At 37.9% G+C, this 24,113-nt stretch overlaps 6 protein-coding genes across 25 annotated transcripts in view; 1 reads left to right on the forward strand and 5 right to left on the reverse strand.

Moving 5' to 3' along the window:
• Positions 1 to 926, forward strand: part of tpk1 (thiamin pyrophosphokinase 1) — a 43,716-nt gene extending 42,790 nt beyond the window's left edge. For 2 of the 3 annotated variants that reach the window (XM_079447564.1, XM_079447566.1), the window contains exon 9: positions 324 to 906. In XM_079447564.1, coding sequence (XP_079303690.1) covers positions 324 to 463 — 140 coding nt within the window. In that variant the 3' untranslated portion in view covers positions 464 to 906. Of the gene's footprint in view, positions 1 to 323 lie in introns of all 3 variants that reach the window. The other variant, XM_079447565.1, reaches the window with a different exon arrangement.
• sec61g (SEC61 translocon subunit gamma) lies at positions 888 to 2,035 on the reverse strand (the record flags this gene model as incomplete). The annotated part of the gene is made up of 3 exons (XM_079447568.1): positions 1,937 to 2,035; positions 1,284 to 1,389; positions 888 to 994 (listed from the first exon to the last, which is right to left on the reverse strand). Exons 2-3 carry the CDS (start codon positions 1,375 to 1,377, stop codon positions 888 to 890), a joined length of 201 nt encoding a protein of 66 aa, XP_079303694.1. The 5' UTR covers positions 1,378 to 1,389; positions 1,937 to 2,035.
• A 158-nt stretch (positions 2,036 to 2,193) lies between these two features.
• On the reverse strand, positions 2,194 to 6,200 carry LOC306888948 (retinol dehydrogenase 12; the record flags this gene model as incomplete). Of its 5 annotated transcripts, none has more annotated exons than XM_079447561.1 (7): positions 2,194 to 2,831; positions 2,937 to 3,129; positions 3,260 to 3,469; positions 3,937 to 4,041; positions 4,405 to 4,560; positions 5,447 to 5,562; positions 5,861 to 6,200. In XM_079447561.1, 7 exons carry the CDS (start codon positions 5,872 to 5,874, stop codon positions 2,729 to 2,731), a joined length of 897 nt encoding a protein of 298 aa, XP_079303687.1. In that variant the 3' UTR covers positions 2,194 to 2,728. The 5 variants fall into 5 exon arrangements, with proteins under 5 accessions (XP_079303687.1, XP_079303689.1, XP_079303685.1 ...); XM_079447563.1 differs by lacking the exon at positions 5,861 to 6,200 and adding an exon at positions 5,729 to 5,857 and having other exon boundaries at positions 2,232 to 2,831; XM_079447560.1 differs by having other exon boundaries at positions 2,233 to 2,861.
• Positions 6,201 to 7,297: 1,097 nt separating this feature from the next.
• LOC306912131 (retinol dehydrogenase 12) lies at positions 7,298 to 11,112 on the reverse strand (the record flags this gene model as incomplete). The annotated part of the gene is made up of 7 exons (XM_079487999.1): positions 7,298 to 7,854; positions 7,983 to 8,166; positions 8,685 to 8,894; positions 9,111 to 9,215; positions 9,297 to 9,452; positions 9,595 to 9,710; positions 11,063 to 11,112. The coding sequence occupies 7 exons, from the start codon at positions 11,110 to 11,112 to the stop codon at positions 7,752 to 7,754; spliced, it is 924 nt and encodes a 307-aa protein (XP_079344125.1). The 3' UTR covers positions 7,298 to 7,751.
• Positions 11,113 to 11,657: 545 nt separating this feature from the next.
• tnfrsf11a (tumor necrosis factor receptor superfamily, member 11a, NFKB activator) lies at positions 11,658 to 21,181 on the reverse strand. Of its 3 annotated transcripts, XM_079447662.1 has the most exons (11): positions 20,833 to 21,138; positions 17,655 to 17,727; positions 17,170 to 17,295; positions 16,608 to 16,754; positions 16,262 to 16,352; positions 15,788 to 15,864; positions 15,298 to 15,405; positions 15,158 to 15,207; positions 14,210 to 14,927; positions 13,352 to 13,395; positions 12,066 to 12,995 (listed from the first exon to the last, which is right to left on the reverse strand). In XM_079447662.1, the coding sequence occupies exons 1-11, from the start codon at positions 20,905 to 20,907 to the stop codon at positions 12,987 to 12,989; spliced, it is 1,518 nt and encodes a 505-aa protein (XP_079303788.1). In that variant the 5' UTR covers positions 20,908 to 21,138; the 3' UTR covers positions 12,066 to 12,986. The 3 variants fall into 3 exon arrangements, with proteins under 3 accessions (XP_079303786.1, XP_079303788.1, XP_079303787.1); XM_079447660.1 differs by lacking the exon at positions 13,352 to 13,395 and having other exon boundaries at positions 11,658 to 12,995; positions 20,833 to 21,181; XM_079447661.1 differs by lacking the exon at positions 13,352 to 13,395 and having other exon boundaries at positions 17,655 to 17,723; positions 20,833 to 21,014.
• A 2,203-nt stretch (positions 21,182 to 23,384) lies between these two features.
• Positions 23,385 to 24,113, reverse strand: part of relch (RAB11 binding and LisH domain, coiled-coil and HEAT repeat containing) — a gene marked incomplete at its 5' end in the record, with an annotated part of 30,811 nt that continues 30,082 nt past the window's right edge. For 9 of the 12 annotated variants that reach the window (XR_013788305.1, XR_013788306.1, XM_079488088.1 and 6 more), the window contains one exon: positions 23,526 to 24,111. Coding sequence is in view for 9 of the 12 variants with exons in the window: in XM_079488088.1 (XP_079344214.1) it covers positions 23,991 to 24,111 (121 nt within the window). Of the gene's footprint in view, positions 24,112 to 24,113 lie in introns of all 12 variants that reach the window. The other 3 variants (XM_079488087.1, XM_079488083.1, XR_013788307.1) reach the window with 2 other exon arrangements.

The raw sequence follows: 24,113 nt of genomic DNA on the forward strand, positions 1-24,113 counted from the left end.
TGAGATGCATTGAACTCTCTCTGGCACCCAGATTACAGCACCACTGCTGCTTGGAGTTTCCGGTCAACAGTCAAACTCAATGAGAGACCCAGAGAATGAGAGAACAGCAATGTCAGTCCCACAAAGCTACATTAGGGCATGTAGTTTCTCCAGTTCAGTATAACACACTCTTGATAGGTTTGGTGAGACTGACTGCACTGTTAAATTAAAACAACTTGTGTTTTTGGACAACACATTTTAAGACCATCATAACTATCCAACCATCCATTGAAAGATGAACTTGTTTGCTTTTGTAATTTCCCCTCTATTTTCTGTTTTTTTAGAAAATCGAGTATTGGCTTTTGGAGAGCTAGTAAGCACATCAAACACTTACGAGGACCACGACCCCAAAGGCGGCAGAAAACCTGTGACGGTCACAAATGACAAACCACTTTTATGGAGTATGGGTATTAGAAAACTGTGAACAAAATCACCAATCCTTAAAAAGTGCCTTTTTCAGCACTAACGTCCTTTTATTAACAACGACAATGATTAGTGTAACTTTTGATTTATTAACACAGCCAAATTTCAAAACGCACAAAAAAAAATATTTTTACAAATTCTCGCATTCGATTCATCATCAAACACAGTTTCTGGCAGCCGAGGGTCTGTATGGGTTCACTATGAAGAGGATTCAGCCACCACTGTAAACAAAAGACAATTCTTGCTTTAATAACAGATGACTGCATGTCACAACGTGTCAAGATATCTTTACACAAATCACTGCAGACCCAAGAATCTATCACTTGAGGTCCAAGCATAATTGTATTATAATAATAATAACAACAATTTTTTGTGATAAATGTTTCTGTACTGCGATCAATGTGTGGATTATAAAATAAATAAACTTACACAATGATGTTGTTGATGGGGATGTGGATGAGTTTAACGAAGAATCCAATGAAGCCCATGATGGCAAATCCAATTGCTGTTGCCATAGCGATCTTTTGAAATTCTAGAACACAGAGAGAGCGAACAAGTTCAAATGTAATTTTAATAATACGAGTAAAGTTAAACACTGTACAAAGTCTGTATTGCATTACAGTATAGGCTTATTTTACAAGATGTCCCTTAAAGACAGTTTAATATTTTTGTCATATTTCATTCAGTTCCACTATTTATTATCAGTGAGAACAAAATGTCACTACATTAAGGTTTTTGTCTTTAAAAAAGCATAAATGTCCCTGTAATAGCTCATAAAACGTAGGCTACATTCTAAAGATTTGGGTGGAGACGACACGTACCTTTTCTGTCTGGTTTCGTGCATCTTTTAACGAGCCTGATGGAGTCCTTGACGAACTGCCTGCTGGGCTCCACGAACTGCATAATCTGATCCATCCTGAAGTAAGGCTAAAGAGAATTTGAATGAGAACCGAGCAAGAACCACAACCGGACAGGATCACGTCATCTACACAACAGCGCAACTTTAATGTTACACTCGGATTGATTTCCCACATCTCGCTGAATAAAGTTTATTTTATACAACCAAGTTTACATGAAATATAACGTTCGGGTCTCATCGCTGGATTACTTAGAAGTCTTTAATGCTGCTTATAATACTGACCTTTACTATAACTAATTGGTCGGCTAACTAGCACGGTTTGCTAGTTAACGTTAGCCAATCAGCTATCTTTAAACGATACAAAATAAGTTTAATCCGTTAGTTAGCTTATTTATAAACCTGTTAATCATGAATATCTTAGGATAGATATTAATAAAACTCGGAGAGCGATCCTAACCGATCAATCTGAGACGCTGTTTACGCGGAAAGTCAAAGATCAGCTTAGAAGCGTCAATAACGTAAACGAATAAATGGTTTGATTAAAAAAGCTGAATTCTTCAACAAGCGTCGGTCCAGAGCACTAAAAACTACAAGATTGATAAAGAAGAAACTTACCTGTGTTAGAAAATCAAAAGATGACGAAACGGTTCAGCTTGCTGTAGACACTGACTACGCTATGTGTGTTGAGCCACGTAGATTTAACTGCGGAAAGACTGACGCAGCGCTAAGGATGACGCATGCGCGCTCTCTCAAAACTGCTTCGTACGATGACGTGATTACTGCCATCTAGCGACCGGATGTTAGAATACAACTACTTGTCCACATCATCATTGCAGTGTAGACACTGGGATGTAAAAGACTCGTATGATTTGAAAAATCCGGCCCGAGAAAAGTAATTTTCCATAAAAGTCAACGTTTCACTGATGAAAAGTTTATTTAAAAAGTTTACGTTTACATAAAAGTGTATAAAAATTATGACACGTATCCTGCCACAAGTAAGCGTTTGAAGCAATATAGAGATTTACTGTTTCCTTAAGGTAGTAGAGAGCAAAACATCCTCAGACAATATAAGCTAAATTCATTAGTTCATTTACTGTGGATGTAAATATTCTGAAAAAAGCTGAGTACAAGCTGAGTACTGAGAACATATAACAATTCAGTAAACCCGGATATATTTTAAGCCCTAAGAGTTCATTAGTTTTATTTAAATGATTACAGCATAGATAAATTGGAAACAGCCGAGGACCTTAAAAAATAATATTAGATTTACAATATAAAACAGTGCTGGTTTGGTCATGCGTTGTATAAATGCTGCAGTTCCCATTATCTATGGCATTAGTACAAAAGTTTCAGTTTCGCTCTTCTCATAATTCTATTATTAAGAGGAGAGTAGCGGCGTTGCGTCTTTCAGTCCCAAGTAATGCCAAGCATCTGACAGCTGAGCTCCCAGAGTTTCTGAGCCATTTCATCATCCATAGCTTCTCTTGAACACCTTGCCGGGGCACAGTCACTGTTAAGAATGAGATCCTTAAGCTTTAACCTGACACAACATTAACACAGCTAGAATCGTTTCCGTGTTTGCATTTGATTATCATGATAATACCGTGTTGCGTACCTGTAATATCCCCCGCTCTCTTTGTCCAGCTCTGGCTCCACAGCACAGTGGATGGTGGTCTGAGCCCCCTGCACAGTTGTCTTGGTGAAGGGACTGAAGACCTTGAATGCTATCTGTGCAGGCTTACTGACATTTCTAAAGAGCTCGGACTGCACCACGCCAGGATGGAGGGAGTAAACAGTCACATCTGTGCCTAGAGACGTGACATTTGTAACCATATAAAATAGAATTTAGGAACAAAAGATGATAACAGGAAATGTAAGTTTATCTTCCTAAAAGAAATGTTTAGTCTGACGTGGATATTTGCTATGAAGGTCTTATACCCTGCAGTCTTTTAGCCAGCGATCGAGTGCACAGGATGTTGGCTAGTTTGCTCTGCCCGTAGGCCCTGCGGGGAGAGTAACTCCTTTCACTGTTTATGTCGTCCAGGTGAATGCTGCCCCACGTATGGGCGACAGAAGCCACGTTTATGATCCTGGCGGGGGCGGATCTCTTTATGAGGTCCAGCAGAAGGTAGGTGAGTAGGAAATGACCTATCAGCGTTTTAGGAAAGATAAAAATAGTTAGGGGTTGCTTGACCATAATGACCTTCATTGTCTCCATGTGTCCTGTTGATGTCTTTTGTGTATGACTCAATAAATGCATGGAAGTGGATGTGTATGGAGAGGATGTATATTATGTGAGTATTTGGGTCTTGGCAGGGGCAGACGAGTCATGCAACAGGAAACCAACTTGGGGTGAGGGTGATAAATAGTAAAGCAAATGTTAAGTCAGTTTAGAGGTTATGTCCCTTGAGCAAACTATTCAACTTTGGAGGAAGTCTAGGACACCCTGTCTGAAATAAGGTTTTCTTGTACATGCTAATAGTGCTTAGTTTGACCACATTACTTGGTTTACTGTGTGAAAAAGTAGCAATGCTATTTACGTTGATAAAATTATAGTTTAGCTGTCATGATAAGAGTTTTAAAGCTAAAAAACATACAACAAAAAACGTCTGTACCCAAATGGTTGACACCAAACTGCATCTCATAGCCATCTGCGGTTTTTGAATATGGGCACATCATGATGCCAGCATTGTTGATAAGGATGTTGACTTGTTTTTCCTCTAAAAAAAAAGTAACAAATAAAGGATTGGTAAAAATGTCTAAACACACAAGTGAGGTAGGTCTGGAATAACATTGATAGTCTAGGTAAAAGAAATTGGGTTGTCTTGATTCATTAATATTAATACAAATCTTACACAATAAAGCACAATAAAAAACTGGACAACATAATTCATTAATAACATACTTTAAACAGAGCTTTCTGTTTTTGCAAATTAACTCTTCATATTTTAATAAAATGATAAATTCAATAATATATATTGAAATGAAAATACTGAATTATATTAGCAAAATAGAATATTAGAAAGATTTCACATTGTTTTAAGTAAATACATACAACGTATCCATGTTAAGTAATATCATACCTTTGTTTACAAGTTCTGCAAACGCTCTGATCGATTTGGTATCTGATAAATCAAGTTTATTTGACACAATGTTTTGGTTTCCAGAATCCTCCATTAATTCTTTTCTGGCGGCCTCTGCTTTTTCCAGATCTCTGCAGGCCATGATGACTCGAGCTCCTGAGGAGGCAACATAGAGACGTTCAGGACAAGTCATGGAACATTTCACTTAAAAAAAGACAGAAAATCTTCTTGGATCTTAAACTTTGTTTACATATTCCAGCAAATGCCCTTGCTGTGAATTGTCCTTGCATAAGCAATTATTTTGGTGCTAAACCGGGATGTAAGGCTGATGAACTAACACAATAGCTGTTTGCCTGGTAATTACTGTGCAGAAAGTCTATTATACTATTCAGAGCAATTTGGTTGGCAAGCATCAGTGTTTCTTTGTTGGAATCCGGCGGGTCGATGTGGGAAAGTGTGCAGTCGTACATTTCTCTGGCAGACAGTATTATAATCCTGTCATTTATTTATCAGCACACATTCAATGCTGTCAAGAGTCTGTCACTTTAAAATGAAATATTGTCTGTTTTTGTTTACATATGCGGTGTCACGTTTGACACTCTGGAACGCTGGGCATAATTTATTTGATCTTTTTTTTTGTTTATCATGGATTATAGTGTTTTAACAGACTGAAATATGTATGAATATAACGGTATAGATCTAAAGTAATTCTGTTTACTGCAGGCAACATGATTGTTAACAATGATTGTAATAGATCAATCTAGATTATTCCACCTAACCTTCCCACAACCCTTTCTTATTTAATTTTATTAGTGGCAGATACATGGTTTTGTCCCATAACTGGTCGGCAGTTGATGCCTTCACTGCTTTTCATGAGCAATTAATGGAACAAACAGGATTACATTTACATTCATCCAAAGCGACTTACATTGCATGATACTATACATTCGTATTTGAGTACGATCACACAGCATTTTCCTTTTAAGGCTTTGTTGACACAATGTATATTACAAAATACAGTGTATGATAATCCAATTCTTACCTCTTCTCGCCAGGTCTCTGGCTGTCTCTTTGCCTATACCTGTATTAGCTCCGGTGATGATGACTGTTTTATCATCAAGCCTTACAGAAGAACTCCACTGACCACAGAAGAAACTTCTGATCACAGATAGAGAGAATATTAATGTTGACAGATGTGTTTTCATTTCTTTACAATGAGCAGATTTTGTTTAATATAGGCTACACTTCAATAGAAGTTTTGTACAGTATATAGTGATGCACACAAAAATGCGTTTAAATATATTTAAAGCAGAGTCATACATACATTACTACAATATATTTGGCACCAGATACGACACAATTTATAACTTTGGTAAAACGTCTGGGGTTATAAAAGTAAAAGCATAAAAAGTAGGCCAGTTAATTAAAAGCAGCTGTAGACAAAAGCACCGCCTACCTTATAGAGTGCATTGTTCCAATATACTGGCAAGTGTCCCTTGGAAAACAGCAGATCTCTAGCGTTGTGAGTAATTTATGAATGAGATATCACTCTGCAGTCCAGATCCAAGTCCGTCCCCTCGAGATCATTGTCTTCTGGCCAATAAAACACGACCGAGGTCTATATAAAGTAGGCTATTGAATGAATATATTCTGAAAGATCCTGGTGTGTTTGGTAGTTATTTCTGAAAGCCGGGTTTTCCTCTGGATGTCAAAAGACCAAACGCAACAATTACGACAACCATTTTAAAACAAAAAAGCTTCCCAAATGCGCAAAGTAGACGCGGCCGCTTTTGGCCACTAGAGGTCCTCGTTCCCCAAGTTAAATGCACGGATGGAAGCGAAATAAAGGTCTCACGGTGTGCATTGTTGCAAACCATCCCAAAAGGAAACATTTTAACATTATTTAAAAATAGGGAGAAAATACCTGCAAAAATATCTATTCAAGATTGCAACTGTAATTCGACCTTTAAATCTGAGCGTATCATTTACTGTGCCAAATATGTTCTTATTTTTACGTACGGCTAATTTTTGTAAGGGAAATATTTCTATTTTGTTTCAAACCACAGAGTTCTTTGTTATGACGAACACATGAATTGTGAGTTTGATATGTACGATGTCAGTTCCAGCTCTTGTAGCCTATTTATTTGGTTAAAATAAGAAAGTTCCAGCTCAGTTTGGTCGGGACTCCTGCTGTTAAAAGGTAACTAACATGTGTCTAGAAATTTTGTTTGTACATATTTAAGTACAGTATGTTCAAATGTGCCGGCGGATGGGTCCCCCCAAATCAGTCTTGGTTCCTCCCAATTTCTTCCTACGTGTTGTAGGGAGGTGTCACTGGGGGTCTCGAGGCATGGACTGCTGTATCCATGTACATTTTTGGAGTTTTACTGGCTGAACTCACAATAAACATTTATTTTGCGGCCAACACAAGCCAGCTCTGTGTTTATTCTCAAAGGTCTTTAAAGTCCCGGTGAAATAAAATAAAGCAATTCTTATTTTTTTCATGGAATATTGCAGCGTTTATAGTAAATAGCTTATCGATGTGAGTCATTTTCTTTTTAAAATTCATGTACGTTCATAATCTTCAATTAAAATCTGAAAATGCACTTCCGCCCTGACATGACGATCCATACAAGCTTGGGCGGGGCATCAACCCCTTCAACTGTCAGCCTGCTGCTAGTTTCATTTCAAAATGCAACAGCTGTTTTAATACATCCAATCAATTCGCAGTAAAAAACGGCACCACTCATTTTCTCCCTTGAAATTCCCTTTCAATCGGAAATGCGTCAGATTACGGAAGTAAAGATGATCACTACTGGTTGACGGGGACTTTAACATCGAAAAAGTGATGGCACTCAAAGGTAAGAAAAAAGGTAAGTAAAAGACGTTAGCTGCAAAGAACGCGTTTTACCATATTTATTTTGAGGAGTGTAGATAGATTTGCAGATTTATTTTTACTTTCTAGCATCTTATTTATTACATTCCAAGACAAACCCCTTTACCAACTAACAGTTGTCAGACTGGTCTCCAAACTATTATGTCTGACGGTTTCAACTAACTAGAAGCTAACTTCTGGTCTGTGTTTTGTTATTAAAAAATATTTTACATTTCGTTTATATTAATTATATTAATTGAATTAAATTAAACTTAAACTACTCGATAGTTATTGATTCTCTACTGTAAATTAAGTCTAACTTTGTTTATGTTGTTGCCACTGAAACCGTCATAAGTAAATCATAAGTTTGACCCATCTGCACAAGGAATATAGATATGGCCCCAGGTGGGCTGCTGTTGAAACTGAGTTATTATCATATTAAATTAGGGCGTTAGTGTGAAATAAGACTCTATCATCTCCAGCGAATGCCCAGCAGGTGGCAACTGGCAGCCCACAATCTGCTTGCAGTGTTGTTATCATTAGCGGCCCTGGAGCATGGTGCCACAGCACAGTCACTGAAAGAAATGATCAGTAAAACAATATTAGTGTACGAACCAGTATCTCGGGGCATTTCTGTTGATGCAAAATGTGTTCTATTATCAGAGGTATTCCAGGTATACCACCTGTATCAGATCTAACAAACCTGTAGTAGGCTCCACTGGGTAGGCCAGGGGTAAGAGCACAATACAGGGTGGTATATGCACCCTCTGCAGGGTTTTTTATCAGTAAGCCAAATGTCTTCACAAAGAACTGAAGAGACTTTTTCAAATGCCGGACGAGATCTGTCTTCACTACACCTGGGTTCACGGCGTAAACACTCACCCCATCTGTCAAAGAAAGAAGATGTACAGTTATTCTATCTATTCGATCACTAGTTCTACCACAAGACCTCATATGTTATGTCAGGACAAACCCAAACAAAAAGTTCTTATTGCAGAATGCTTGCGGGTAAAACACGAGACTCTCACGGTAAAATACCATACTGATGAATTCGTAACACCATTATATGGACACGGTATGACACACATTTTGATCCAATTTTGATGATTCAAGAATGCTCCAAAGATCTCGTGTCTTTCAATAGAAATAATAAAATCCTTTTATAAAAAGGCATTAATGTGGTGATAGATTTGTATACACTAAATCTTTAATATTACTTACATTTTTCTTATGAATTGGATATAAATTAATATTAACTTTTTAATATTACTATTCATTTTTTTCTTTTCTGATCAATTCTTCATAAAATGTTCCGTTCATTTCCAAGCTTAAAATACATACATCCAAGATTTTTGATCCATTTGTTTACACATTATAATATGTATTTGAATGTCAGCAAGAGTACCTTCTACTTTTGCGGCAAGCTCTCGTGTGAAGAGTACATTGGCCAGTTTGCTCTGTACGTAGGCCTTCACGGGATGATAGCTCTTCTCACTGTTCAGATCCTCAAAGTTGATCTTTCCCATGGAGTGAGCCAATGAGGAGACATTAATCACTTTGGAAGGAGCTGAATGCTTCAACAGATCCATAAGGAGGAACGTGAGAAAGAAATGTCCTGGAGAAGAAAAGAAGTAGTACATCTTCGTCACTGAATACGCTGAATACACTTCAATCTTCAATGACCTCTATTGTTGCTAAAACCCAGGAACACATAAGATGAATAAGGGAAGACTTGGGTAAATTGTTACACTTTGTTTCACAATGCACATTTACAACAATCAAGTAGAAAATAAGTATTCTTTAAGGAATAAGAGTGATAAAGACATCAAACCTAAATGATTGACTCCGAACTGCATCTCAAAGCCATCTGCTGTTGTGGAATATGGGCAGATTGCCACTCCGGCATTATTAATCAACAAATGAAGAGATTTTTCAGCTAAAACCAAAAAAGTTATTTTATGAATACTATATTTTGTATACTTATTATACAAAATATTGCTCCTCGTATGTGACTCACTGTTGTAAATCAGCTCGGCGAATTCACAAATAGTTTTGGTGTCAGCCAGGTCCAATTTACAAGTAACCACAATGGCATTCTCCACCTCTCTGCGGATGTCACATGCCGCTTGTTCAGCTTTAACCATGTCTCTGCAGGCCAGGATCACTCGTGCACCTGTAACCACATAAAGACATTACAACAGCACTTCTCTGTACTATTATTACAGTTACAGTTACTGTGTATGTTACGGCTACTTTAATGAGTTAATGTTTTTAATTTCTGCATATTATGCTAATAAACACAAGGTGCAACCCACCACGTTTTGCGAGGTCTTTGGCTGTTTCTTTCCCAATGCCAGTGTTCGCTCCAGTCACTATAGCTGTTTTACCATCTAACCGAACATCTGATGACCAGCTTTTGAAGAACAGCCCCCTGAAAGAGTTATTTCTTTCAATTTCACAAGTGTTTGCCAAAACCAAGCGCTAAAACAATAGGTAAACATATAATATATAATGCATAAAAAGATTTGTGTGGGTAGCTGATAAATGTACCATAAATGTGTCCTAAGGAGTGCGACAGCAAAATGTACAAAATAAAACAAATGTGACAAACCTGTCTTATTTTAAATACAAATATTAATAATATAAAATAATCTATTATTAACAGGTTTTTTTATTTTTGCTGACACACCATAGGACACATGTACAGTATATTTGTCAACTACCCATATATTGTATGTAAGTGAATAATACTGATTTGTATATATGTTTAAAATATTTAAGGCTATCAATACTGATTTACCAATACATTTTCAAAATCTAAGACAAAGGATAATGCAATTTACCATAAAGCACAAAATAGTCCTTACCTTAATGTATTCATTTTTCCACCACATTTATTAAATGTTAACCAGCCAGAATTATATTTGCCAAAGCTACTCATTCTGTGTGTTATGATAACTCTCTCAGTGTCGTTTATACTTAAATAAGCAGGCTATACACAAAAAAACCCTTTCTTCTTTTGAGGTCAGAACGAATTGATTATGTTTGGTGTGCAAAATAAACTCACACTTAATATTTCACATATCCAAAGGGCCAACAAAGCTGTGTAGCTACAGTATGTGATCCACTGGCAGCACACTTAATGAAAACATGTTCGTGGAAACTTTACAACAAAAAATTCCCACTAGCAAGAATCACATGCATTTACTTTCGTCAAAGGTACTTTTTAACAGCTCTGGCAACAAAAGTTGTATCAAATGAGCATTATAAATAGCTAGAAATTACACAACAAGGCCCATGAGGATTGTTTTAATACTGCTTGATTTTAAACGATGGGAAAGTCTTTTTAATTCATCTTGACAAAAATCAGGTAGTTTCCAGCCAAGCCAAATGGTAGCTCACCTGTCCAAACCTTCGGCTTCCCTGTCACCTGATAGTATGTGATCTGTTCGGACATGAACATACTGTATTATGATCACTGCCACCTTATAAATGACCAAGGGAATATAAAATGATCCATAACGGTGTAAAGAAGGTGTTCCCCCAAATCCCCATTTTGCTAAAGAACACATGGCCGTAGTTGGTGAATTATAAAATGCCGCTGATAGAGGCTCATTTATTAATTAAAAAACTAAATCAGGCCTAAAAAAACATATCATATTTATGCCATGTTGAAAAAAACCGCAGGTGCTGGTTAGGTAGGTTTTGAAGCATGGTAACTGGTTTGTGCTGGTTTACGCCGGTCATGTGCTGGTTTAAGACCAGGTTAAACCAGCAGCTGACCAGCTAAGGACCAGCAGCTGACCAGATTTAACCAGCAAACCATCTACCATGCTTCAAAACCCACCTAACCAGCATATGCTGTTTTTTACAACTGGTCGTTTATAAATAAAAATCTAATATTACAAATATCGAACCATTAACTGTTTACAAAACCAATTTTTATCTTGTTTAGTCTTATTCCATTAGGATTTAATGGCATCGATTCCCATCCGCCAGATGCAAATCAGTACATGCATACACATACGAATTGTATTGAATAAACAATTTGTTGAATTTAATTGTATGTTCATTTTGTTTAAAAAATGTAAATGTTGTGGAACATTTAAATAACTTAAATTCTTTACTGGTAACCCAAAATAATACTTTTAACTTGCTAGCTGATGTAATTTAGTTTAGTTATCTAAAGGGACTCTATTTTTTGCAGATGTGAATAAGTAGAGTTTGGGCCACAAATGCGCGCATACACTGCAACGTTTGTTTTTGTTGTTGATTTGAAACCGTCTTGTACTGACCCATAGTTTAGTTTACATGTTTCTTCCTATTAGATAGTTGAGTGTTCTATTGTTATGCTCTAATGATAAGTAGTCCACTAGATGGCACTAGAAGAATACTTTATTGAGTGCTGGTCACGAGGACCCAAATGTGCCTAAATGCCTGTAAAACCACATTAGGACCAGTCATAACTTCCTGTTTTGGCAGACAAAACTCAAGAATTATCTATTTGTCTCTGTTCCAGTAAGACCATCCCAAAGTCAGTCATTACTTCAATCACTGCAAACAACCCAAAATGATATTCCCTACTCTAAACATGCAGCAATTCTCACCTCATGTGGCTAAACTCTTTTTGCCTGTATTTGAGACAAGTGGTGGCAATTGGCTGCTATATTTTAAACTGATGTGTCAACATTGGTTTTACTCAAAGTCTAAGGTTTTACCACATACTTGCAATAAACATTGCTCGACTAAACACCCCTTTCATACCATCACACTAACTTACATGAAAGAGTGTTCGTACAAACAAGCTTTATTTACAGTAATAAGTGAATTCATAGAAAATCACTACTCATGTATTTAGAACAACAGTTTTCAATCACTATATACATCTAATGCTTGTGTATAACATCAATGATTATCTTTTTCTGCTCCAGTCAGACAGACTTGTCAGGTCAGTGGCACAAACGGCGCGATAAATAAACGAAATGATTTAACATTTACAAAGAATGGTTTAAATTCATACATGTAGACATAGTCAATTATCCCTGTAGCTTTTTAAACTGTTGTCAGCTCAGAAACTTAAAAAGCGTCTTTCAATGAGGTACTGTTCGATCACTGAGTTTCTGAAGAAGGCGGAGAGAAAGCCTTTGTACTTATTTGTGCTTTCTCTGGCTCTGCTATCATCATATTTGGCCAGGATTTGGCTTACTGTTGCACCAAGCCACTCTTCCAATGTTCTTCACTTTCATCAAGTTCATTCAATGTTTACTCCAAACCAAGAAAAAGTACGGTATAAATACACAGGTCAACAAATGCATAGCATTTTTCATGAAATAGCACTCAAGTTGCTATACCTACTGTATCAATAACAAAAAAACTATAAAAGCCAAGGTTGAAATGAGTCTATTCCTGTCCAGTAAAAGTAAACTTCTTTATTTTTGCCAGGACCAGTCATTGGTCACTTCCTGTACAGGCAGATGTCTCTGTGAATGGCTGATTTCATTTTCGGCCTGCGGTGCTGTTCTTGGGATGGATTTGGGTTCACTTTGAAGGCTGTCAGCATTAGATTCCTCCTGAACCGGGCAACTGAATGGTTCCTCCGTTGCCCCTCCGCTGCCCAGAGACGTCTGACTGACGTACACCACAATGACCTCACCACTGAAGTTCATTACCTGCCCGCTGGAAATAAAAGTAGTGTTGTTGTTTCCCGTCACCTGACCTGGTGAAAATAGGGAAAACATCAGTGTTGATGTTAGCGGAACAAGGCGGAAGTAGAAACAGCAATATTTCCATGAACACCAAAAAGGTGTTCCTTTCCTGGAGATGAACTTAAACCCATTTACGTTTGATGACCCCGTTGTGAAGGCAAACAGTGCATGTTTTGGTAATCAGACCTATGTTTTTAAATCATACAAGGAAACTTATTTATAGCCTCGAACACACGATGAATAGACTGTGGAGATTCGCAGTCTACATTTTTAGCTTATGACTGAACCTGTTATTTACAAGTATTCTTTTTGAGAAACTTAAAGGGACAGTCCACCCCATAAAAACATTTTGTCAATATTTACTTACCCTAATATCAGACAATATATGACTCCTGTATATGACTGTATCTTCTGAGGAACATAAAAAGGAGATATTTTGAGGAATGTTGTTTTTTGTGTCCTTACAATGAAAGTCAATTAAGGGTCTATTTTTTTGGTAACACATTCTAAGAAATATCTTCTTTTGTAAAAAAAGGTTTGATACAGGTTTGGAATGACCTGAGGGCGAGTAAACAATGGATGATTATAATTTTGAAGTGAACTATCCCTTTATTTTTTTCCCACTAAACCCTTAAATATAGGCTGAATGAATGGTTCCCGTTTTTCAGAACATACATATTTTAGAGAAACAGACTTTTTTGTCATTTACCGCTGGTTTAAAATGGACTCTACACCCACTCCCGGCACTGGCTGCCTGCCATTATTTCAACAAACACTTCTTACTGGAATGCACATGAGCTGAATGTGCTTGTTCTAATCATTAGCTAAGAAAAATGATGGTCACAGTGGTCCTAGAACTGCAAATAATACTAATTAAAATATTAGATATTTAATGCACTTCCATACACATTTATTTACATTTTAAATGCATTTGCCAGACGCTTTAATCCAATGCGATTCATAATGCAAACAAACTAGTTAATACCATACAGGTGTAGACATGCAGGTGGGGCTGTGTTTCATAATCAAACTACAGGAACAATTGCCACACTGTGCACTTCTAAACCCATATTCCAGTAAGATTATTACTTTTCTCTCTTCCAATCTTTCATCATATTTATCCAAAAGGAATATAATCATATAACAATACTGGCACATCTGGGAATATCTGTGAAGCAATACTTTGAATACCTCACATGCGCACACACACAACAGTGTTTCTTACCAGATGTTAGAGCAGCCTCCGAGCACTGGTTCTGATACTCCGTGTCTGCATCCGGGTCAGACAGCTTATTGTCGTTGCTGTGGATCAGCGAAAGGCCCTGGTCATTAGCACTTACAGACGGCAAGGGAGGAATGGTGGTGGAGTCTATGCTGCAGCAACAGGGTTCATTCTGTCTATATTGCCCCTCGACCCGACCTCTGTCGCCTCTTATCTCCGACATGGTGTCCTTACCAGCAGGACTGCTGTAGTCCAGGTAGAGTTCCTGAGAGCGCTGCATGTAAACGCAGTCGCCAGCGCAAGCACGCAAGCCCACGGAAGAGCAGTTCTCACATAGCACAGGCTCTTTTAAACTGATCACCTGCACATTTTCTGTTGATGTACCAACAGCATCTCCTGTCCTGCAGGAGCAGCAGGTTGTCAGGCCTGTGGGTACCAGTTGACTACAGTCTTCGTTTTCTCCGACCTCTATGGGTTCCTTGGAGAGCACACAACTGCAGGAGCTGCCTGACAGCGGGGATGCGGATCCACTTCCAGAATCCTCACTTGAGCGCCCTGATGATGTGTCAGCTCGGTCGTGGTCTTGTTCATGGTCAGTGGAGGTTTCATCGTTGATGGTTAATACGGTGCTGGGACACGTGATCTCTGGAGGGGTTTTCTCTTGGCAAATAAGAAGGCAGGTTTGCGGACCAGTAGGACAGTGTGAGGGTATCCCAGTCTCCTAAAGAATAAAACATACCTATATTTAAATGAGGTCTGTGACTATATATAATACAGTAGAAACCAAAACAAATATCTCAAAATCATCAGAGAATGTTTCAAAGATCATCTTGTGTGCTTTAATGGAAGCAAGGATATGTGACTTTTTGTTCGAAGAGTATCAAACATATCAAATTTGAATGAATTTGTTTTTTTAACATTCGTTTCCACTGTATTGACATTCTTACTCACCGGTTGATTTCTGCTTCGTTTCAGGTTTTGGACGCACGTGCGAAGATTTACTGCGGCGCCAAAAGAAAAGCTTTAATCCACAACATAGACATGAATCCCTCAAAGTGTAATAAAGCAACTTAATCCAGAACAATATTTACCTGAGAGGAAGGTCATCCTTTCTTTACAGCAGAATAGAAAAAGAACCACCAGAGATACCACGATGACGACGGAGAGGATGGCCACCACCATCCAGGGTGTCATAGGACCTGGAGGAGTATGTCAATGAAAAGGTTTAAATACTCATTTTAGTCCGGTATCATCAGTATGTGATGATGGTCAAGTTATTTAGGTCATCGTAGAGTTTTTCTGTTCAGCTGGATGTGTTTTTCTATTGCACAATTATATCTAATGATGCCATTTGGATGAGTGTCGAAACAGCTTGAGCAACAAATACCCTAGTTTGATGTATTGATATTCATAGATTTTATCACAGTTATTAAGAATAGCGGTATACTGTAACCACTTCCCAGCACAGTACATTGCACAGCCATTTCAGTCGTTTTACCTTTTAATAAAAGCTATCATGGTTCACACTAACACACAATACAAATGATTACACACACACATACAACCCTTTATCCAACCTACCGGGAGAAGGCAGTCCACACACCACATCTGTCTTACTGCTGCCTGGCTGCTTCTCAGTCTTGCCAATGGCCTTGCAGCTGGAAGAGAATGAGACATATCAACACAGGGCGGCTCAACAGCCTGGTCACTTCTGGCTTCATCAATCCCAATTTTCTCTGCTAAAAGTAACCACAGAAAAAAAAAGCAGAGAGAGAAAATGGGATCTTTCAAGGGGAAGTGGTGGAGTAATTAATCATAATACCACAGTGCGGTAAGACTGCGGGGGCTTGAAAAAATGACTGAGCATTCCTGCGACCTCCTCCAGACAAACAGTGTGCCCGTGAGAAGAAAAGCTGTGACTTTGAGTCCTGTTTAAGCGCAGATCTGCGTGCGTGAGTCAGAGAACAAGCATGTTTGTGGCGCACACTCCCATCTGTTGTTTAACCTGTGAAGTTGTGAATGCACACAAAGTTTATTATTCTCACAGATACTCACTCTGTCCATTTCTTGCAGATTTCTGTCGACAAGGAATCTGAGAAAAATCCATACTGACACGGGACACAGGATGCTCTGTCTGACGCTTTGTCTGAAATGAAGAGAGGAGGATGTTAATTTAGACACAGAGTGACAGAAGTGTTCATTTTAAGATTTGATAAAATATGCTAAATGAATGCTTCTCTATGATTAATAATCCGTATAATGTACGTGTAATGTACCTCAGGACAAACATGTTAGCAAGAAGTTTCCAAACCCACAAAATCTGAAGCACTTGCGAATTACAGTAGTTTGATCTTTTTTTATATATGAGCACACAAACTGTTTAGTCACAACAATCTCTTACCACGCATCACAACTCCTTCTCCAGCAGGGCATTTCTCAATTGCCTCGCAATACTCGCAGTTTATTAAGGAACAGTGGAAACCCTGTTTGCATCGACAGGGTTCGGGCGCTATGGGGTTGTGTGGACGAGTGCGGTTGAAGCCTTTACCTGCAAAGATGTACAAAAATATATATTTGTAAATATATGGAATAACACATTGTTCATCTATTTCATCATATTGAACAATTCATAAAGAATTTCCACATTGGTACTAATATGTGACCCAGTCTGTGAAAACCATACTAAAGTCTCAAACTCTAGTTTAAAGAAAACAAGCCATCATTTCACTAGGATTTCAATCTTGGACATGGACTTACTGAGTCAATACTGAAAATGTTTTGGTTATATTTTCAGAGAATGTTTTTTACATTATGTAGAATGATTTTATGTATACAAATTGACTTTATCCGGGGTTTTCACAGACTGGGTCACATATATGGAAATGTACCACTTATTATATTGCATTATATGTTTCAGAAAGTATATTCCCATTTGTTTTCGTTTCATAAGGGAAGTGACTGACCCTCATCGCAGAACTTCTGAGGGATGCATTTCAGGTCACTGCTCCAGTCCGGCTGGTACTCATCATGACCACAACCCCGGCATTTTGTGACCGAGGTGCCAGTGCAATGGTCGAAAACATATTTTCCTGCATTTAAAAGAAATCAGTTGTACAATTAAATACAAAAAATCAGTTGTGTTTTCGGTTTTGATCACTCTTGATGACGTCCTAAACGCCAAAACAACATGCACATCGCAAAACACAAAGAGAAATCCTCCGGATCAGTGGGGTGGAAGTGTTTATAGGTCATAGTTTATGTGGGTATTTGTGGACCTCTTCCCTTTTCTCTTCTTCTGCTTTTTAATTCGGAAAAATGGGGGGTAGCAGTTTTATCTTTATTTAAACCTGACCTTGTCTTTCACACACACTACACTCACACACAGCCTTTATAAATCAAACAGATATTAAGTAAATCCGTTACCTGTTGTACAATATGGAGTACTCACCTGGTTCACATTTACCGCAGCATACCCCGTTGTGCTCATACTCAGGCTGACGGCAGGTTTTGGCCAATCCTGTCTGAAACAAATGTAAAATAAACGTTATACAGCAACATGTCACATAAGTACCAAATTCATAAGAGTATGAGGGTAGAAATTGGAGAGTAATTGTGCAGCGGTGAGATGTGCTCTCATTGAACTCATATGAGAGGTTTTAAATATAGATGTTTACTGTGTGTAAGAGACAGGGTTTCAGTCTAACTTAAACTTCCAACGGGTAAAACATGACATCACAGGTCAAATGTAGTGTCAAGGCAATATATCCAAATATAATTCCTCCTTGTACATTCAGATTGTTTGGAAACCTGTTTGCAATAGTAATAACATGCATCCAAGGGGCATCGAACAACAGATGTGGGACTGATTTCTTTGCCATTACTTCTTGTTATCTTGATATTTCGTAACTTTAGTGTGTTTAGTCAGTTTCCTTACAATTTTTTTCCTAAAGCAGTTTATATGTTATACTAAAACCTTATGAAACATTGTGAATTTACTTTTGAACAGAGAGAGAGAGAGAGAGAGGCTGTATATGTAGGGGTATTTTTTTTAAGTCAGTACAGTCCGTCTGTAGAAAGAACATAAAAAAAGGAAAATAAGACACAAAACGCCACCCACATCCCTCCAGATACCACAAAAGCATTCCACGGTTTAACAGCAGGGCAAAATTATACGCAATCCTCTAATTCAGTGCAAATATGAGAAAATCCAGCTGTCACTAATATAAAGGACAATAAAAAAGAAAACAGAGCTAAACTCAGCATACTGGCGGAGGTGAGCAGGGTTGTGGAAAGGACTTAGCTAAAATACTAGATATTTCTTAACAGACCATTAAAATAGCTTGAAATGAATACAACGATTTCTTTATGCAAGTACAGTAAAAGATAAACGTCCCCCATGCTGGTCATGTTGAGGTTTCGTATGCCAGCCAACATGGACTGTATTTTAAAATTAGAGGACGACTAATGAATCATGAAAGCATTGTTTATCCCACGAAAACAATGTAGAAAGCAGAAGCAAACATTTTCCTATGTGACCATATCCAGACGAATTCCAGTTTCCTGATGTAGTTTAAGGATCAGTGCATTTAACCATCACCTCAATAGGAAAAATCCACGTGTGTTATGGAAATTCATAAGGAAAGACTTCTTTATCAAATCTGTTGAAAGGGCATAACCTTTACCTATACAAGTAGCCTGTCAAGCTTAGTGTAACCAAATAAATATGAGGAAAAAACAGCTTTATTCAAATGATGAAAACAGGTTGTGTCCTACTGTGACCTGATAAACAACCCTTTGGGTGACAATATTCAAACAATAATGTTTGTATGTAATTTAACGCTCTTATGATATGTAGGAATACTTTACCATGATTGTAAGGCAAATACAACAGTTTTTTGTTAGGAAATTGCATTTATGGACTTGATTGAGAAGGGTTTTTCTTGCCTTGTTGAAAGCATGAGGAAAACACACAGGAAACCCAAAAGAATGTTCAGAAATGTTTTCGGGGTACGCTTGAGCGACACAACATATTTTCATTGACTAAATATATAAGATCATGGTCAGTAACGCCCTGAAAAATTATACGTTAGAAAATATGCGCCGGACACGAGATGTCTTTCTCACGGGACATCACTATGTTTAGCCCAACGTTGCGCGATACGTTGCGCTGTAACTCACAGCCATTCAAATGGTTTTCTAAGATGGGTCGAGGTCATTGTGTCTGTGTACTGTATGTGCAAAGAATGGCAGACATGAAATCGGTAAATGGTTTGGTAAACCAGTATAATATACTATGTTATATATTGTGAGACGTTTAACCTATGTTATATGAAATGTGACTCGCAGTAGTGGTAAAAATAGCATCACATTCACCACATCATGAATTTGGCTATGCAGGTCTATTGCCTGAAGAATATAATAATATTTCAATAACAATATTTATTACAATTAAAGGTTGAGAAAAGCATTCAATGTAATACAATAACATGTTCTTGTATAATTCTGCTCACAACTTGGCGAGTTCAGACCTGAATGTGATGCAATAGAAAACAAGTTAAAACTCCTGACCTGATCGACCGTTAGATAACATAGAGACTCAGAATGAATGAATGAATGAATGCATTTTGATAGCATGAAAGCAAACTTTATATCTATATTATTTCCCTACGCCTTCTACAAACCAGACAGGAAACATCAATTATGTTAAGCTTTGAAAGATGCTACTTGAAACAATAGGGAAACGTTGCATTAATATGGCTATGACTTTGAAAAGGTTACATGTAAATATTCAATCGAATGCTGTAGAAGTTGGGATTTTTAAGGAACCACACATATGCCTGTTTTGCACATTTCATAATTGACATTTAATGACGATCCCATTAATGTTTAGGGCAAACCTCGTATTGCTCTGTAGGGAAAAGCCCGGATGCAGCACACTAATGGTTTAGAGATCATTCAAAACAACATGCACGAAGAACATCCCTTAGACATTCCCTTTCATACGGAGTTCCCCTCACAATTCCACAATTCGGGCAAAAGTGCATGTAATAAATCTGACTGATAGCAGAAAACTGCTTACATCAGAAGAACAAGAGAGTGACTACGTATCTAAACCTTTCCAAGTGGTTTTAATTGAAACTATAACGGACTCTGTGGGTCTCTGTGATGGGTTCTGCTGGCGGGATGATAGCTGGTGGATGGGTACCAAAAGCACATCCTTAGATCCCACAGGAATAAGACCCAATCCAACAACTAAAACTTGTTTTAAAGGAAAATGTAATGATTCGTACTGGAGTTTGTAATAAAAACCATTACAATATTTCAGCTGGTAGCTGCTTACAGTATTTTTAGGGGGGAAATGTCTTGCTAGGTAGTTTACTGGGTTTTGAGACACAGCCGTGTGTGTAAACTGTACAAGCAGTTGAAATGAAGAGAGGAGAGGGTAACGGAGTTTGGCATTGCGGTGAGGAGGAGAGGAGGTCCAAGGTATACTAAAGTTAAGTGTCCAGTAAACACAGCAAAATAAAATCGTCAAAAGTCTGGACTGAAACAGTAATATTTAATACGTTTTAAAATAACTACGTAAAATAAATACAAAAGCGGTGTTACAATCGCAAACAACCTACCTGCGTGCACAGAGCAAGCACCAAGTGCGTGATCCATCCCTGAAATATCCAGCTAGCTGAAAAATCCAGTCTCATTATTCTTAAACTTTAAACACACGCGCCGAATAAAACCGGACTCGGTTGTGTTTGTGGAGGTTTCGGGATGATTTTACGGTCCACGGGAGTCCTCTGTGCGTTCTTGGTATCAGTGTGAAGAGATGATGAACTGTCCAAGTTGCGGTCTCAGAGATCATGTCCCATGATGTTCAGTCACCCACGCCACGACTGCCGCTCGCGCTGACTTTCCACAGCACTAGAGTCATGTGCAAGCTGCTCAGTCTGTCGCTAGCTCCTCCCCTTTCTCGTAATCAAAGTATTCCACATGAATGGGTTGATATATATAATAACATGCTACTTGGTTTAACTGCAAATACTAGGCTCAATATGTATATACTGTTGATTTAAAATAGAACCAACAATATAGTAATGGTTACTATGGTATTTTTAAAAATATGGATTAATATTTAAAATGAATATGAATTAAAATTGAATAATAATTAATTGTATACATTCGTATTGTTCGCACAAAAGCTGTTATCATTTACACAACAGGCAGAACAATAAATAAACAGTTTAAAAATACATCGGTCTATAGATGATCTTAACTGCAACGACGTGAAAAACGTGTGACCCGACTTGACTTCCGGTAGACTTTCGCAAAGAATCAATAACGAAAGAGTACATTATTTAATTACAATTAATATAAACTAAAATATGAATAGAAATTAAATAAATTATAAATGAATTTATTAGCCACTAGCCAGACTGATAAACAAACACAGACCGGAAGTTGACTTCAGCCCAGGCGCATGAGTCCGTTTAAACCGTGTTTTAGAAAACAAAACTTGCATGCTTCATACACGGGTAAACAAATGTATTTAATGTCATAGCTTTGATTGTGTAGCTTTAATTGGGTCCTTGAGAAGCAGAAAGGGGGTAAAAACACGTAGACTGTAACATTAAACTAAAGCTAACACTTACTCAGCATTATTCAAGAAAATAATGAGTGAATCTCAACCCATTAACTTTAAGACTCCATTTTACACAACCTTATTTGACCTCATGCAGCACTGATCATTTGTACCCAGGAAAATAATCGACAGCTTGGCATGACTAGAAAAAAAACAATGAAAAATATATTGATTTTGATTGGTTATTTTAATGTTGAGGGACATCTTTGAGAAACACTGGCCTGGGTCGTATTTCAGCACATATTGAAAATGTAGACGTACTGAAATTGTCATTCCACCTCCGAACCATCGTTGGTGGGTAAACGGGCTGGGGTAGATGGCTGGGGCGGATAGCAATAAACCTTTTGAGTAAATCCTTCAGGGCGTGAGTGTGTCTGAAACTTTGCCAGAAGTTTTCCTAATCTGCAATCCTCTCGCTTTCAAGCCCAAAGCTGCAGTGTATGCCCCATTAAGCCAGCAGGCTGCTTTGAATAACAGTCGTCAATAAAGCTGAAGGGCATATTTTGGCCCCCATGCAGCTCCTCCACAGCCACGCATGCAAATCAGGTTCACGCTGCCCTCGGTTCCTGGAGGCTTTTCAAAAAAAGCTGCTTTGACAGGCAGTTTAGAGATGTCACAAGAGACCAATTGTTCATACAGGAAAAATAACAGGTTATTAACAAGTTAGAAAATAATTTGGTGTTTTGCCATTAAATCAGAATCAAACATGATTGATATCACAATATTTGGATCTGTAATATTGCAGTGTTGGGTCTTCGAGATCATTTGCGTTTTCTCCCATCTGTAAAATATGTTTTGATTCATCACCTACGTGTTAAGTGCACTAAAGTCGATCAAAGAAATCCAGACTGGCCCTGGCACTATAAAACATATTTTAATTTGCATTTTGGGCAGAACTCTGAATTTAAAAGATCGTGTATGCTGTCTTGTTATACACATGGTTAACAAAGTAATAGAAATCAAAACAAGGAGCGGCAGAACGTTCCTGTGGTTTATTCTGTCTCTCTTATGCTCTTTGGGCTTGGAAATGTTCCTGATTTGTGACTCACAGTCCTCTTCAACTCTTGCCCTGCACTTGTGAGTAACTTGTCCCCGCTGATGAAATTTCCACACATACTACTGTAGATCGACTCTAAAGTCAGACACAAATCTCAGGAGCACTGACACCCGGTGTAACCTCTTACCTGACTTTAAAAAAAAGACAAAGTAACAGTGGATAAACACAAAAGTTAAAGATTAAAATTAATATGCAAATTTTGATCTCCTTGAGTCAATAAATGGACTACTAAACAAAGGCTTTTGCAGTATCAAACCAAAATGTCCTCACAGCAACTGATGACCATGTAATCAAAAGATCATCTATCATCTTCTGAACTTTGAAACTTTCTCCAGAAACAAGTTCATGTCTTTGAAGTATTTGAAGGCCATATTTTTATTGTAGTAACACCTGCTGAAAGTTTAAACTAGGCGCCACAATATTGTGTACTTGCAGTAAAGGTTCAAGGGCTGTGCGATATATTAACTGATATGAACCCTATAAATGAGGAACTGGGACAAACAATGTGCTACTGACATTTGCCTAAAGGGTACTCAAGTGCACAAACATATTATAATAGTTGTAACGCCTGGTATTGGAAAAAAACAAACTGAAAATGTACTTTATCAAAAACAGGTCAAACTAATAAGAGTCAGATGTACATAAGTACACAAGTGGTCTTCGCTTTTTATTATCTTATGACACGGATTTCAAATATACATGATATCAGGTACGGTTCTCTTGATTCACTGTATTTTACAGTCATTTACGATTGGAACAAATCCCAAACGAGAGAAACAAAACCCCCCACACTTATAGAAAACATTCTCCAGAGACACGGCAACAGATAGACAACAAGACAAGGAAGAACTTCTTTTGATTTCATAAAGTTCCCATTTCAAAACAGAAAGAATGTGTAGTGATCTAAATAAGCCTCTGAAATATGATGGGGGGAAAAAAGATGAGTGCAAATTTCTTTGGAGGCTGGAATACATTTTTAAGACATAAATATGTTAAAATATATTAATTCAAAGACGAATAAAACAAAGGCAGACGATTGACTTCAAGTAGAAGATCCCAGACAGGATCGTGGGAAACACCCGGAGCTGCTCTCATTTCTTTCTCTGGAAAACGTTAGCCAGCATGGCACCTGAGGTGGTCAGCTGGCCCATCTTACTTAGGAACTTGGTCTTTGCGTCCTCGCCCACCAGACTGGCCGCAATAGAAATAGACCT

The sequence above is a fragment of the Barbatula barbatula genome (assembly GCF_947034865.1).
Source record: "Barbatula barbatula genome assembly, chromosome: 23".
NCBI classification, from domain to species: Eukaryota; Metazoa; Chordata; class Actinopteri; order Cypriniformes; family Nemacheilidae; genus Barbatula; species Barbatula barbatula.

Excerpts from the sequence above, each read along its gene's own strand:
- tnfrsf11a (XM_079447660.1), bottom strand. The coding sequence starts at position 20,907 with ATGAGACTGGATTTTTCAGCTAGCTGGATATTTCAGGGATGGATCACG. Across the intron at positions 17,296-17,654 it reads CTGCGGTAAATGTGAACCAG|GAAAATATGTTTTCGACCAT; the intron begins GTGAGTACTCCA and ends TTTTAAATGCAG. Across the intron at positions 12,996-14,209 it reads GGAGGCTGCTCTAACATCTG|GTCAGGTGACGGGAAACAAC; the intron begins GTAAGAAACACT and ends TATTTTCACCAG.